The following is a 15865-nucleotide window of genomic DNA, read 5'->3' as shown; positions in this document are numbered from 1 at the left end:
GCATGTACCTTGGTTGAGGGCACATCCCCAGTGGGGAGTGTGCAGGAGGCAGCTGATCGATGTTTCTAACTCTCTATTCCTCTCCCTTCCTCTCTGTAAAAAATCAACAAAATATATTTTTTAAAAATCAACTATTAAATTAGTATATGTTATATAAACTGAGGGAAATGATGTAGATGTGGTTTAAAGAGAAAGCCACTCAAGACTACCTGATCACCTTCCAAATACATCACTCTTTCTCCCTCCCATTGTTACTGCTGGGTTGTGACTAACTCGTCTGAGCTACCCCAAGATAAGTCAGGAGACCACAGACTAAGGAACAAGTTGGAGAATGTTTGGAGTTTCCCTTTATTTGACTAAGATGAGTTAGAGTTTCAAAGGGATGGAGGTGCACTCTCTGGTCATCTCCTATTGACTCTTGTACAGAAAGAGCAGTTTTCCCTCCCAGGGACTGCCTTCTTCTTGCCAGTGTGAAAAGATTGCCCAGTTTGAGACAGAGCTGCTAAGAGATGGAGCAGAGACCACTAATTTTATTTCTCCCTTACATGTTGTTATTCTCCTCATGAGGAGAGATGGATGTGATGTGTCCCCAGCCAGTATCTCCAGAGGTGGTTCAGTTTCTTTGTAGTTTTAGGAGCTCAGAAACAGATTATTTCTCTTTATTTGTTTCCCACTGTCAGAAAGAAAGATTTGTAAAACTACTGGACCAACTCCACAACTCCCTGAGAATTGACCTCTCTACATACAGGGTGAGTAAAGACATGGCTGTGGGGCTGGGTAAGAGATAATATTAGCTCAGTCTAGAGAGACTGTACGCCATTCTTGGCTATAAAGATTGAAGGCAAGCAAAATTGATCTGCATCATTGCACCCATGTGCATGGCCAATGCCACTGACACCTGTGGTTCTGCAAACTCCAAGGACCACGCAGTGTGTGATAGCAGTAGGTGTGGCTGTTTTTTAAAGACAGTGGCTTTCCAACCCCACTCACTTAACTCTACCAAATTGTCTGATGATATTCTCATTAGGGAGTCTCCTGAGGATAATCTCTTCCAGAAATGCCCCTTTAAAAATTAGATAATTATGTTTCCTTCTTGCATTATTCCATATTCTCCTCACTTTTCAGGGGAGGTGTGAGAATCCAGCTAAGGTTAGAGAGAGAGCAGCTCGGCTTGGGCAAGTAATTTGTAGCAGAAGTCATCTCATTCCTAGGATGGAGGGAGGAAATAGATATAGTAGGAGGGTGGGTACCTGGAATGGGCAGGACAGGGAAAGGGGCAGTTTTTCAATTCTTCCTAAGTTAAATCTTCTTAGAATGGATTCATTACTTGCTTTAAATTGCTGTGAATTTCCAGGACAGGCAATATATCCACATTAAAAAGTAAGTATAAAAATAACCTCAAAGTAAAAAAAAAATAAATGAGGTTTTAATGATCTGTACTTCTAGTGCCCTCCATTTGCACGAATAATGGAGAGTTGACTGTATATCTTATAGTTGGCATATAAGTAGCTATATGAAGGTTTAAATAAGTGGTTTTTAATATGGGGAGTGGCTCAACATCTCCCTTCAGCTGTCATTGGCAACTTCTTCCTAAAACTCATGTCAAAGGGGATGAAGTGAAGCACGGCCGGAACGTCCTAAGGAACTCACTCCAAAAGCAGTTCTGCTCAGAGCTCTGCCATCTGCTGGCTCCAGAACAGAGGAATAGCTGGAGCCCACTGTACAGGAAGTACAGGTCTTGGTCTGGAGTGTGGCTACACTTATATTCCAGGATATACAGTTAGAGTGTAACTTTTGAAGAACTCACTGTTTGGGTGTAAGAATCTTCACCCAAGAAAAGTGTGTGTGTGTGTGTCTGTGTGTGTGTTCATTTGTGCAAATGCACACACATTGCATGGGAAGTAGGGTTGCGGGGAGGAAGCATTGCTTTCTGGGCTGGGGATTATTAGCCCTTGCTTTTGGCAAAGGCCTATCTATCTCAGTATTACAGCTTTTTTGTCCATCTCAACTAGGAAAAAATCCAGTGGGTAGCAGTTAGGGAAGTTTTTTATTTAATTACTTCTGGAAGGGAAGGCTTTCATATTTCTCTATTCCTTTCTTGCATTTGCTTGATTTACAACAGAATAATTTCCCTGCTGGGAGTCCTGAGCGGCTCCAAGACTTAAAGTCCACAGTGGATTTGCTGACCAGCATCACTTTCTTCAGGATGAAGGTAAGAGATGAATTGGTCTGGGGATCTGGCCACAGGGATATGGAAAATAAGAATAATTTGGCACAGTGTGAGGCTACAGGAATCATCTCCTCTAAGCCCACATTTCCATACATTTGTTCCCTGGGTTACTTTGATGAACACAATGGATCAATAAGGATGGGCTTGGCAGTTTCCCCATCAGATATCTTGGCAATTTAAATTCAGGGCAAGGTCCAGGAACCCATGGAGGGATGAAGGAATCTGGACTAGTTTAGAGGTAGTTCTAGGAGAAGATCCCCACCCAGGTGAGCACAACCCTGGGCCCATATTCCTTTTCTTAATTGGCAGGTGCAAGAACTGCAGAGCCCTCCAAGAGCCAGCCAGGTGGTAAAAGATTGTGTGAAGGCCTGTTTGAACTCCACATATGAGTATATCTTCAACAACTGCCATGACTTGTACAGCCACCAGTATCAGCTGGTAAGAGGTTCAGGATCAGGTGGGACCAGCTGTCAGTGGCTCTTGGAGCCTCAGCTTTCCTTTGCTGTGGTCATGGTAGAAGGGAGTTCAGGACAAAGTCCCAATGTTCTTGAGGGTGAGTGAGTTTTGTAGGATTTGAACAATCTAGACCAGCGGTTCTCAACCTGTGGGTCGCGACCCCTTTGGTGGTTGAACGACCCTTTCACAGGGGTCGCCTAAGACCATCCTGCATATCAGATATTTACATTACCATTCATAACAGTAGCAACATTACAGTTATGAAGTAGCAACAAAAATAATTTTATGGTTGGGTCACAACATGAGGAACTGTATTTAAAGGGCCAGAAGGTTGAGAACCACTGATCTAGACCATGTGAGACATTTGTGGATGGACAGGGACCAGGTGTGACATAACTGAGTTGAACAACAGTGGGAACAGTAAGTTTTAGTTTAAGAAAATGAGTAAAATTTGAGCAGTTTCAGAGGGTAAATTTGCAGTCCATCCCAGAGTCATTTTTTCTCCCCCAAGATTAATTTTATTCTGACTCATGGATCCTTCTATGTTTCAATCTCCTTCTTTTAAGATCTACAGCTGTCTCTCTGAGCTACTGGCTAATAGAAATTTAACTTTTTCTTTGACCACTTCTCTCTGCACTGCATGGTCTTCTGAGATATATTGGTCAGCTGAATATCACAGCTGGACATGTCCTCTGAAAGGCTGCCCTATTTTGCCTATTTTATGCTGGCATCCTAACTTAGTGCCTGGTGACTTTGTATATTTTTCTTGATCTCTTCAATAGTATTTTTTTTTCTCATTTCGAGTTAATTTTTGTGAGTGGTAAAGGATAGGGATCCAATTTCATTCTTTTGCATGTGAATATCCAGTTTTCCCAACACCGTTTATTAAGGAGACTATCTTTTCCCCATTGGGTATTCTTGGCTTCCCAAGGCCTTTTCTTATTCAGCTAGGCAAGTAGCTTCCTAGATGCAGTTCTTCCTCATAAGGATATTCCAGGGGTTAAGGGAAGTCCTAAACCATTGGCAGTTAGGCCAACCTGCATGCTAGGTCTGTTCAGTAGCTCCTGCAAAACTTGAAGTAGCTTCTCGGAGCTGAGATGTGCATGTATGTGGTGTGGGTGGGGGCTGGGTTTCAGAGGAGGGCTGCTAGTGTGGGTCACATGCAACTAGACCTATTTAGTGAGACTGGAGGGGCTGCTTACTTTGGTCAAGGAGTCACAATACCCATAGCTTCTGAGGAAGTGGGGACCGGGACGAACTCTTTGTGTCCAAGGACCTCCCAGTAGTCACCTCTGACATATCAGGGGCAGTCCTGTGGAAGACAGACTCTAGGAAGGGTACTTGATTCTAGAGGAAGAAGCTTGGAGAGGGGAAAGAAAGAGGGAGATTAGAGACACTCTTTACATTCTACTCTGACTCTGTAACTATCTCTTCTGGAACAAGAAGCAGGAACTACCTGCCGAGGAACAAGGGCCCAGCATTCGGAACCTGGATTTCTGGCCCAAACTTATCACACTCATCGTGTCAATCATAGAGGAAGATAAGAATTCCTACACACTTGTTCTGAACCAGTGAGTATCACCCTACGTGGCCCTGTCTGGTTGGTGGTTGGTTTGTCCATCTGTCTAACAGCCTCTTTCTTTCCTGTCTCTGTATGTTTGCAGTGCCACCTCTTCTTCCTGTCCGTCCGTCTGTCCCTCTGTCCCTTGTATCTGTCTGGGTAGCTGTTTCTGGAGACAGGTGTGGAAACATAATGGGGGGCCCTGCCCAGACTGCACCAGCCTCCCTGGAGTGAGAGTCCTCTGGGAATAGGAGTCCCAGGGGATCCAGAGACCATGTGTGTATGTGTCTGTCTGCTGTGAATAAGTGGGCCACCTCATAGCCTACCTCTTACCCTTCCTCCTCCAGCTTATTTAGCTTGGACCTACTTTCCAACCCAAACCTTCTCCTCTGGGTCTTACTTCCTTGCCTTTTGGGCATCCTTTCCCTGGGCCCATTTTGCCTGAGGGAATTCTCTGCCCCCACTTGTCCTAGTACTGACCCCGAACCCCATTTTTCCACAGTGAGTCTACCCCTGTTTCCTAGGCTTCTCCTCTCTTCAATATGACCTCTGAGAACTGGGCACATTAGCCTTGGAATCAATAAAATCAAATAGTTCTTGCTTTGTTTTCTGATTGAGGCTTCTTCCATCATCCAGGTTTCCTCAGGAGCTGAATGTGGGAAAAGTCAGCGCAGAAGTGATGTGGCAACTTTTTGCCCAAGACATGAAATATGCACTGGAGGGTAAGGGTGTGCCCAAGGCAGTGGGCTGCAGGCCCCTTGTCCAAGCACCTGGTTTGCTTTCTCTTTCCTCTCCCAGCAACTGCAAGTTCAGGGTGAATGGCACAGTGAGAAATAGAGGGTTCAGGCATAGTGAGTGATAGGCCTCAGGAGGTCTTGGGTAGATAAAGCTTTAGCCAAATGAATAATGTAAATGGCTATAGGTTCATTCCTTCAGCTTGAGAACAAGTGCCTGCCTAAGACTTCCCAGCCCAGGAATCAGCTCCTCCCATCTGAGTGTTCACAAGTGGCTCACTTCCTAGAGAAGAGTCTTAGGAAATTTATCTTTACAGCATTAACGAATCATAGACCCTTAAATACATAAATAGGATTCTTTTCTCACACTGGGGGCTGCCTGGCCTGGCTTTCCTTGAAAGCTCTTCTATAAAGAGGGTAAATGATGAGAACCTGTGATTACGGCCAGTGCTCCAGACTCTGGGCAAGCTATGAGTGCTCTTTGTCCTAGATTTTCCAGGAGGCTTTGGAGATTCAGCTGGAAATTATGGACCCTTTCAAGTCCAAATGAGCATCCCATTTTTTGTAACATGATGAGCCTATTATCTGGCTGTGTATCCATGGTTTCCAAACTGACTATTCTTATTTGCAAACTTCTTTGAGAGTTCATTTTTCAGGGTCTCAGCTATGCTCTTGGACCCTTCGGTTTATATCAAGATTCTGTTGCACCATGGCTGCTCAATGCAGTTTCTGTCAGCTTGGGTCCACTTTGGTTTTCCCTGTCTCTGTGTATTGTCAGTGACCTATTCATGTCATGTACAACTGCTCATCTCTGCATTTTTTTTTTTAAATCCTCACCCGAGGATATTTTTCCATTGATTTTTTGTTTTTGTTTTTTTAGAGAGAGTGGAAGAGAGAGGGAAAGACAGAGAGAAATATCGATGTGAGAGAAACACATTAATTGGTTGCCTCCTGCATGCACCCTGACCAGGGCCCGAGGTGGGGAGGAGCCTGCAACCAAGGTACATGCCCTTAACTGGAATCGAACCCAGAACCCTTTGGTCCACAGGCCGACACTTTATCCAGTGAGCCAGGCTCTTAGAGAACAGAGCACTCCTGGTAGGGGGAACATGGCTATGAGGAGGTGGTTGGGAGGAGCTGCCTAACTGGATCAGCTGCCTTGAGAAAACTCAAGGCCTCTACTGCCAGGACCTGACCCAGCTTTCTTCCCTGTCACTAGAGCATGAGAAAGACCGGCTGTGTAAGAGTGCTGACTACATGAACCTACACTTCAAGGTGAAGTGGCTCCACAATGAATATGTGCGGGATCTGCCTGCCCTCCAGGGGCAGGTACCTGAGTACCCAGCGTGAGTCATCAAGTGGGCACTATGGAGGGAAGGGAAGAGGGACCCTCTGGCTTAGCGTAGGGGTGGGGCCAGTATCCTCAATTTGGTTCAGTAAGCCAGTCTTGAGACCTGTTCTGGGCACTGCTATAGAAAGAGAAAAGTGTCAAACCATGTCCTACTTTCTAGAAGATCCCAGTCTAGGGGAGCTGTCAGGCATATGGCATATGCCAACAACTAGCTCCAGGCCCCAATTATCTTTCCTGGCTGCAGGTGGTTTGAGCAGTTTGTCCTACAATGGCTGGATGAGAATGAGGATGTATCCCTGGAATTCCTACATGGGGCCCTGGAACGAGATAAGAAGGATGGGGTAAGTCAGGGGCTTGGGCTGCACAGGGTTGAGGCCAGCAGTTAGCTGTCAGCAAATGTTCCTGGGCTTTAGATAGATTGGCTGTTCCTGCCCTGAGGAGTCCATAAGGAGGGTGGTTGAGGGCCACTGAGCCGCCCCTACTGGGAAGAGCCCTTTTGAACCCTATGAACTTGGAGAAAGTAGACGCTGAAGATGCTGACCCTGTATGTGGCCTTCCTTAGTTCCAGCAGACATCAGAGCACGCACTCTTTTCCTGCTCTGTGGTGGACGTCTTCACACAGCTCAACCAGAGCTTTGAGATCATCCGAAAGCTGGAATGCCCCGACCCCAACATCCTTGCCCACTACATGAGGAGATTTACTAAGGTGACCAAGACCCTCCCTTCCCCCTCCCCTTACTACCACCACTCACAGCCTAGTCACAGGCCTGAGCTCAACCCTTCTTTGTGGTGGCCTTGAGGTGAAACCTGGGTTACCCCATTATCCTTTGTTTGTGACTAGGGTGAATAGATGGGTTTGTCTCAGTGCTGTTCTGGGGTTGAGAGGGAGCTTTGTCCTTTCTGTGAGATTCTACTTTACCTCTGTGTTGTATTGTTCTAGGATGAGGGGTGTGACCTCTCAGGCAAGATCCTTGTGGGGAGAGCTAAGGTTTCCTTCTTTCCTTTTTTCTTTTCTCAGACCATCAGGAAGGTGCTGATGCAGTATGCAGACATCTTGTCAAAGAACTTCCCAGCTTATTGCACAAAAGAGAAAATGGTGAGGATCCGGCCCTGGGACCCTTGAAGAAGGGAGTGGAAGCCACTTGAATCCTTCCTTTTGAAGCTATTCTTAGAGCTGAGGGTGGAGTAATGCTCCTGATTTCTGATTCCCAGCAGGGCTTCGCTTGATATTGTGCCACAGAATAAGAACTTGACTAGGAGTTCATCTGAGCTTCCATTTGGTTCTTTAGCCTCTACTAAGCTAGACTTTTGCTTAGTCTCTTTTTTAATAGTGTAAAAAATAAAAAGTTGAGCTATTCAAAGTGTTTTAAAGGATAACACCATGAACACCTGGGGCCCACCACCCAGCTTAAAAACAGAAACATTTGCTCTAGTCTTCATTCATAGAGAATTGTCTGAATTGGTTCCAGATCTCTTAGGGAGAGACACATGTAAAACCTGTTGTAATTTCCCTGTGGCTTTTGGAGTAGTGTGAGAAAGGGAGGAACCCTAGGCTGATGGGTCCTGTGCTAAACGAAGCCAAGACTTAGCAGCTCCATCTGTCCCCAAAGCCCTGCATCCTGATGAACAACATGCAGCAACTGAGGGTCCAGCTGGAGAAAATGTTTGAGGCCATGGGAGGCAAGGAGGTAGGTCTTAGGGGTTAGGGTTGCTGTACTTTCCCTTTGTTTAGCTTTTTGACCACAGAACTCTACACTTTCTTGACTGGGTGTAGGCCAGGAGTTTAGCTTGGGGTCTGGGCTGGCTTGGGCTGAGAGATTTGAGTAGGCATTGGGGTAAAGGCCCAAGGAGGGAGGAGTTGGGACACAGGATGGGAGACAAGGGTAATTGAACCAGCTTAGCCAAGCCCACCTCCTGTGGATATAGTTGGATTCTGAAGCTGCCGACAGTCTGAAGGAGCTGCAGGTGAAACTGAATACAGTTCTGGATGAGCTCAGCGTGGTGTTTGGAAACAGGTCAGTGGCCCCAAAACACATAGTCCTCAGAGCCAGATGTGGTTCCTGATGAATCTCAAAGCTCCTGCCCCACACCCATCCATCCAGCTGTAGGTGTGTGGATCTTCTGTCTCGTCCTATTGGCTCTCCCTGTTGGAAGCTGTACCACGAGTGTTCTGGAGTAGGATCGAATAGCTGGTGCTACTCCAGGGCCAATGTGTGTGTTTGGGAAGGAGAGGGTTGCACTATGGGCACATGTGTAGTTTCCAGGTGCGGATTGATGAGTGCATTAAACAAATGGCCGACATCCTGAGCCAGGTGCGGGGCCCAGGGAATGCATCCCCCAACGCCAGGGCCTCAGTGGCTCAGGATGCAGATAGCGTGCTCCGACCTCTCATGGACTTCCTGGATGGCAAGTGAGTACAGTACTCAGGACTGTCCTCTGGGACAAGCAAGGCAGAGGAGCCTCTTGGGGAGGGGGATTCTCATTCGCCCACCCAGCCTTACCTGTTGCCTGGGCCTGCAGCCTCACCCTCTTTGCCACTGTGTGTGAGAAGACGGTCCTGAAGCGTGTGCTGAAGGAGCTCTGGCGGGTGGTATTGAACACAATGGAAAGGATGATTGTTCTGCCCCCACTCACTGACCACACGGTAAGGACACTTCCCTTCAACTTCCTTCTGCTGTCTCCCTTGCCTCGCTCCACGCTTCCTGCTCGAGTTTGGAGTCTTCTGCTTTTGACTGATTCCCTCTCTGCCCAGGGCACTCAGCTGATCTTCACTGCTGCCAAGGAGCTGAGCCATCTTTCCAAACTCAAGGTACTCTAGATCAGCAGTCGCCAACCGGCGGTCCGCGGACCACTGGTGGTCCGTGAGGTCCAAAGGGCTGGCGACCGCTGCTCTAGATACGTGGAGACCTTCTGAGGCTGGTGGGGGGAGGGGATTGCCTGGAAGGAAGGAAGGAAATTTAAGCATTGGAGACTGAAGAGGAGGGAAAGGAGAGTGCCATGAAGCTGTGGGTTGGCAGGTAAGGGCAAGATTTTCATGATAGCCCAAAGCTGACCTGATGCTGTTGCTTTCTCTGTGGTTCCAGGACCACATGGTGCGAGAGGAAACACGGAGCCTCACTCCAAAGCAGTGTGCTGTCCTCGACCTCGCCCTGGACACCATCAAGGTGGAGACCTCCCCTGCCTCCAGACAGTCCTACTACCACACCCTCTTGGCCCTGGCATTGCACTCTGCCAGACTAGGCGTCCCTCAGGCTCCTGTCACCCACATCAGAAGAGAGTGGTTTTAATGTCTGTTTCTTTCTCTGCTATGTCTGTTTTCCTACTTGGGAGCAACCAAAAAGGCACCTCCTGTGTGGTCTAGAGTGACTCACCATGGACCTAGAATACTTACTTATTCCTGGGTTCTGAATCGCACACATTCAGTTTACTTAGCTCTTCATTGCCATTCCTGAATATTTTCCACTGGGAATTAATCTTCCAGATCCTAATACCCCAGATCTGGCTAACATTCCCCTCTTTCACTTTCATATAAAGTCATTTGGGTTTTCAAAGGATTTTTTTTTCTACTACCCACTTATTTATTCAATGAGACAACATGCACCAGACACTGTACTGTGAGTGATACAGAAAGAATCAAGATGGTTCCTAGCCTCAAGGTGGTTATAATGGTTATAAGGCAGGTATATGAGAACTGGGATTCAGGGCACTTGGGAGAGGTAGGTCATAGGTATAAAGTTCTCTAAGAATTCAGAGGAGATAAAAGAGCACTTCTGTCTACTCTCTGCCTGAAATGCTTCTATCTCATATCTTTGCTGTCCAGATAGATCCGTCCTTCAAAACCAAAATCTAGTAACATGGCCATCCTCCCCGCCCCCCCCCCCCCCCCCCCCCCCCCCGCCTCCTACCAAAGACCCAAATAATACTCTTTCCCTGGGAGATGTGACTCCTGATCTTGTTGTTTACTGGGTGACTTATTGTTCTCACTATCCTCTTCCGACATCTTTGTTGAACCTCAGGTGTCATTTCTCTGAGGACAGTGTTGGGGAACTGCCTCTCTGTAAGCGCATGAGGCAGTAGCAAGTACTCTTTTTGCTTTTCAGCAATACTTTCATGCAGGAGGCAATGGGCTGAAGAAAACCTTCCTGGAGAAGAGCCCAGATCTGCAGTCCCTACGCTATGCACTATCTCTGTACACACAGACCACAGATACACTCATCAAAACCTTTGTGCGTTCACAGACTGCCCAGGGTAAGACTAAGGGCTTTGGGTCACTGCCTCCCTTTCCTGATCTTTCTCTGCCCCTATGGAGCTGGTGTCCTCTAGCTCTTAGATCTCTCTAACAGGTACTTCTTCATAGATGCCTTCAAACTCAGACCCCAGGGTTTCTTGAAGAACCCTAATACTTATCCCCACCTCATACTCAGGACCAGACAGGAGAATCACAGGGACCTGGAAAATGTGCCTGAGATTATTTTTCCTAGACATTGCCTGTCCAGTGCATGTTTATTGAGCTCAAGTGGTATACCTTGTTTGGTAGGGAAAAATCTGTGAGCAAGTCTAGTGAACGAGTGATTGAGGCACTCACTCATGAGGACTCATTGCTTTGGGAACCTTTGTTGGAAGTTGTCCTGGGCATAGAAAGCAAAAGACTTTCCAGATTCTCCAGCATGGACAACAAGAAGAGAGGCAGCCATAGGAGAGTTGAAGAAAGGGTGCAGATCACATACATAGCTGAGCTCCAGCCTCCTGGGTGATGCTAATGCACAGGGGACCCAGGCAGCTGGTTTTCTCCTAGTGACATCCAGTCCTCAGAACCCCTCCCTGCCTCCAGTCAGGCCTATCCATAACAAAACACATCTGCATAAACATGGCTAAATTCTGACCTTGACCTTGGAGAAGGGCCCTCCCAGGAAGGACCTTCAGGTGCATTTATTATTGTTTGTTCCAGGGAAACCTGGGCATGCTTCCTGGGGCAGTGAAGCTGGTGGAGGAGGGATTGGGAAGGCTTGGGCCTTACTGAGCTGTGGATCTGGAGTATAAAGCTGACCTGAAGGGGAAGAGGAGTCTAAGCAGTTAGACTGGACTTGATGGAAGGTGAAAAGATACACAAGACGTGCAGTACTACATTTTTCACATCTGTTCTTATTTCAAGTCTAGGGTGGGAAGAAGAGGAAGCAAAAGAAGTTATGAACCTTGCTTAAGGGGACAAAGAAAACCTTTACAGAGCTGAGTACATGTAAAGATCCATAACATTAGGGAGGATCTGAGTTAATCCAGAAAGGCTTTTGAAACAAAACAAAACAAAACAAAACACAAAACAACTTTGAGCTTTAAGCTAAATATAAAGATGAGCAGAAGCTGGAATAGACAGATATGAGGTAAGAGTAGGAGTGAGGACTGCAGGGAGGATCTGAGTTTATATGTATATTTTTCTACCCTTTGCTTTATTTACTTAAGAGCCTAGGAAATTAGAGCCCACAGCCTTTCTTTTGGGCTTAGATACCTTCACTCTCTTATGATTTGATTGATCTTTGACCCATGATGTCTGATTTGGAGTATTCAGGCACTGACCCCAGCTTTGTTACTTCTCTCTCCATCCTGCCCCATCTCTGTGCTCCCTCAGAATATGTGTAGAGCTGCTCTGAATGGCTGTTAACTCCTTAGACCACTAACTGATTCTTCTTTCTCTGTCCTACTGCTGCTACTACCTCTTGACTTTCCTGTCCTCACTCAGTGCATGATGGGAAAGGTATTAGGTTTACTGCTAATGAGGACATTCGGCCGGAAAAGGGTATGTTATAAACCATGCAGATATGAACCTAACATTGTCTAACACTGTCACCCGTGAACTAACATGAGCTGCTTATTTTTGGAGTGGAGAAACTAGGTGTCAAAGTTCAGAAGCTCTATCCCAAGTCTCAGAGATGGGCATTGTATTCATACAGTCTGGGATGGGGTTAGCAATAGTCTGTCCTCAGAATTATCCCTTCCCTCCACCTTAGGACAAAGAAGTTTTATCTGGGTTCAGGGTACTGGTGTTTTTCAAAATAGAGTAAGGCCTCTGCTAAGGGGGAACCTGCTAATGGGCCAGACATTGAGACGGGGGAGCTGTTTGTGGAGAGGTACCAATTTGAGTAGGGTAAAGTCTTTCTGAGCAGAGCAGCCTCCCAAGCAGGGGCCTCCAGGAATCCAGGGGTAGGTGGGAGGTTACTGCTTTTGGCTAAAAGCGACCTACGTTGTTCCATTAAGACCATGGGATGGACATAGTTTCTAAAGACACAGGGTGGCAGCACTCTCCTTCTCCAACATCTGCAGCCTAGGAAATAGGAGAGGTTTGAGGAACCTGAGAGATTCCTGGCGCATTTTTATTTTCTTTATTTATTTATTTTAATTCTTTATTACTTAAGGTATTACAAATGTGTCCTCGTCCCCCCCCCATTAAACCCCCATCCTCCCCCCCACCCCCAGTGCATTTCTAAAAGAAGTTTTGCATAATATCTTGTCAGCCTAACTTGTATTTTAATACACAGCCTCATTCTTTATCCCCTTTTATTCACTTCTCCCATGCTTACTTCCCCATGGCTATTGTGGGTGATTGCTTCTCACTTGAGGGTATAGGGTGGTGGCCTCCTAACTCCTGTTTTATCTGGAACAATTAGGCCTAAAATCTTCTTCAGTGGAGGATCATGTGTCCATCTGTCCCTCAGGGTCTGGTGTGGATGATCCTGTTGGAGAAGTCTCTATTCAGGTGGACTTGTTTACACATCCTGGAACTGGAGAGCACAAGGTCACAGTGAAAGGTGAGTGGCACGGACTTACAGGTCTCACACCTTTTCTTGCTCAGTGGCCTCATCAGTCAAAAGCAGAGCCTGTTAAACCCAGGCCTGCAGCTTGGCCCTCTTCTACGGGGAGTGCCACCTGGGGCTCAAGACCTGGGAACACTTGGTGCAGTCCCTCACAAGTTCCCCTTGTTTGGGCAGTGGTGGCTGCTAATGACCTCAGGTGGCAGACAGCGGGGATGTTCCGACCCTTTGTGGAAGTGACCATGGTTGGCCCACATCAAAGTGATAAGAAGAGGAAGTTCACAACCAAGTCAAAAAGCAACAACTGGGCCCCCAAGTACAATGAGACATTTCACTTGTAAGTTATGGGATGGGGATTTGCAGGACTGTGGGATGGGGGTGAACTGGGAGGTAAGGCTTGAGCGGGGAGAGGAGGGATGGGCTGAATGGCAGCTGGGGTGAATTCAGTTGAAGATCCCCTCATTTCTGGCCTCCTACCTTCCACTTACCCTGTGATCACAGCCTCCTGGGAAATGAAGAGGGGCCAGAAGCCTATGAATTGCAAATCTGTGTGAAGGATTACTGCTTTGCCCGGGAGGATCGTGTTCTAGGCCTGGCTGTGATGCCTCTGAGGGATGTGGCAGCCAAGGGCAGCTGTGCCTGCTGGTGCCCCTTGGGCCGGAAGATCCACATGGATGAGACAGGCATGACCATCCTCCGGATTCTGTCTCAGAGGAGCAATGACGAAGTGGCTCGAGAGTTTGTGAAGCTCAAATCGGAGTCTCGTTCCTTGGAGGAGGGGAGCTGAGCACCTGAGCTCCTGTGCCAACCAGATGGCACCAGTTCCACAAATCAGGGCCAGTGGGAGTTACTATGTAGCCAGCTTAGGTCCTCATAGTTAAGAGGCTGACTTCTTCAGTTAAAGAAATTTAAGGAAATTTTGGGGTGATGGGAGTTTGGCTTTTCACAGAAAGGGTCATGAATCCCTGACCAGTAGGTCTGTGGTGCTAGGGGTTACTGCATAGGGAGATTTTCCATAAAGAGAGAGGGACAGACATTTCTGAAAGTGTCACCCATTCTTGGTAGACACACCTCCACCCCACACCCCATGTCTACCCCTCTCCCTACCGCACCTTATCCAGTTGGACCCCTGTGTACCAATCACTAGAAGAACAAGTTTAGAGGGCCAGGAGCTTGTGCCTGGCTAGCTAAGTAGTCAGTTGAGCCTATAGGTATCACTGAGCCCTGTAGTCTGGATTGAAGTATAGCCAGGGCTGGAGCACACAGAATAGAATTCACACTGTCCCTTGAGCAGAATCCACTGGTTTTGTGTGCCTCCAGTGAGAAAAAGGCTTTGAAACTGAACAAGATACCTCTAGAAATGAGCTCTGTTAATCCCTTACCCAGTTCATATCTGTCGTGAACAGGAGCAGGTTCATATGGTGCTTCAGAGCCTTGAGCAGAATATTCTTTGGAACCCAAGTACCAGAGGCTACTTTCCCAGGAGTCCCTCTACCTCACTCCTGTAGGAAGGGAAGTGATGCTTCAGGACATGAGAGGCTGTTCTTGTGTGTATGCATCTGAGGACTAGTTGAAGGATCCAGGAGAAAGAACTATATTTCCTTCTTGGGTAGGCCCCGAACAAAGCCAAAATTTTTTGGAAATTAGTCTAGAAGGAGTTCTCCTCACTTATGGTCACTGCCTTCTGGCTGTCCTCCCCCTTGTAGAAAGAATCTAGCCTTTGACTTCACTCCTGTCATTAGGTCATCTGTGTCCCCCTCATAGATAGTCAGCCCCCTGGAAGAAACTTGGCCTATGATCCCTCTATACAGACTGGATGGAGGAGGGCCTCAACACTCCCTGGGAGGTTAGAGACAAACTCTTGCAAGGGGTCATGTGGGCTTCCCAGGCCTTTGCTCACTGATATCCTTGGGAGCAGCTTCCTGGACTTCCTTCCTGGACTTTCTGAGGACTCTGCATTGACCACAGCTGTACTGGTCATTACATTAAACAAGAAATGAAGCATATTTGCTGTTGTTAATTATTGTATGTGCCATTGTTACAGGAGATTATTGGCTAGTCTGTAATAAATTATCTTATAGCAGCCTTTGGGGTCTTGTAATTCTGCTAACGTGTGGAAAGTGGCAGAAATGACTATCCTATATAATGGCATATTTTGGACTAGTGGACTTTGCTGCTCTTCCCACCCCCTCCCCAAACCTACATCTCACTCACTCCTGCCCCTGCAAGTGGTGGATAAGCACCAAGCAGTAAAGCAGCCAGTGTGCTAGTATCTTGGCCTTAACCTGAGGCCAAACAGTCCAGTTAACAAAAGCATGAGACCCAGGGCATAAGCTTCCTGCAAAAGGCCCAGAAAATAGGAGATGACATGTGTGAAAACTAGTCCATGCTCTATCTTTCCTTTTCTAGAATCACGGGGCTTTTCTTCTAGGACAGACACAGCCTGGGCCATAAGGACAAGGCAAGGGCCTCCTGGGGAGAGATGTGTCTCCAGCGGTTGGGGAGGGTTGAGGCTGTGTGTGCAGGACAGAGGTGTAGGCCTAGGAGTGCACAGTGGCCTTTCATACAGGGAAATTTAAGGATAAAGTCTACTCCCAACAGGGAAGAAACAAGGTAAAAGTGAGGACTCCTGGCATGGGAATCAGAGAAAGTGCTCACCTACTCTCAACTTGCACTGGTCACCACTTACAGAGTGGCACCCAAAGGGCACCCATTTATCCATTTACCTCA

General features: G+C 47.1%; 1 protein-coding gene across 10 annotated transcripts in view; it reads left to right on the top strand.

Annotated features, from left to right (window-relative positions):
• Positions 1-15220, top strand: part of UNC13B (unc-13 homolog B) — a 138484-nt gene extending 123264 nt beyond the window's left edge. For 2 of the 10 annotated variants that reach the window (XM_070431280.1, XM_070431275.1), the window contains 20 exons: positions 681-749; positions 2123-2212; positions 2540-2668; positions 4133-4257; positions 4884-4969; positions 6201-6327; positions 6577-6673; positions 6895-7038; positions 7351-7428; positions 7943-8020; positions 8259-8347; positions 8590-8742; positions 8853-8976; positions 9085-9141; positions 9416-9496; positions 10433-10580; positions 12067-12123; positions 13040-13132; positions 13313-13472; positions 13637-15220. In XM_070431280.1, the coding sequence (XP_070287381.1) occupies positions 681-749; positions 2123-2212; positions 2540-2668; positions 4133-4257; positions 4884-4969; positions 6201-6327; positions 6577-6673; positions 6895-7038; positions 7351-7428; positions 7943-8020; positions 8259-8347; positions 8590-8742; positions 8853-8976; positions 9085-9141; positions 9416-9496; positions 10433-10580; positions 12067-12123; positions 13040-13132; positions 13313-13472; positions 13637-13922 (2271 nt within the window). In that variant the 3' untranslated portion in view covers positions 13923-15220. Of the gene's footprint in view, positions 1-680; positions 750-2122; positions 2213-2539; positions 2669-4129; positions 4258-4883; positions 4970-6200; positions 6328-6576; positions 6674-6894; positions 7039-7350; positions 7429-7942; positions 8021-8258; positions 8348-8589; positions 8743-8852; positions 9142-9415; positions 9497-10432; positions 10581-12066; positions 12124-13039; positions 13133-13312; positions 13473-13636 lie in introns of all 10 variants that reach the window. The other 8 variants (XM_070431277.1, XM_070431273.1, XM_070431276.1 and 5 more) reach the window with 6 other exon arrangements.
• Positions 15221-15865: the final 645 nt, after the last annotated feature.

Source organism: Myotis yumanensis, unplaced genomic scaffold, assembly GCF_028538775.1.
Source record: "Myotis yumanensis isolate MYYU_CA2020_CCGP unplaced genomic scaffold, mMyoYum1.0.hap1 SCAF_12, whole genome shotgun sequence".
In the NCBI taxonomy this organism is placed as follows: Eukaryota; Metazoa; Chordata; class Mammalia; order Chiroptera; family Vespertilionidae; genus Myotis; species Myotis yumanensis.
This window is presented reverse-complemented; position numbering and strand designations above follow the sequence as displayed.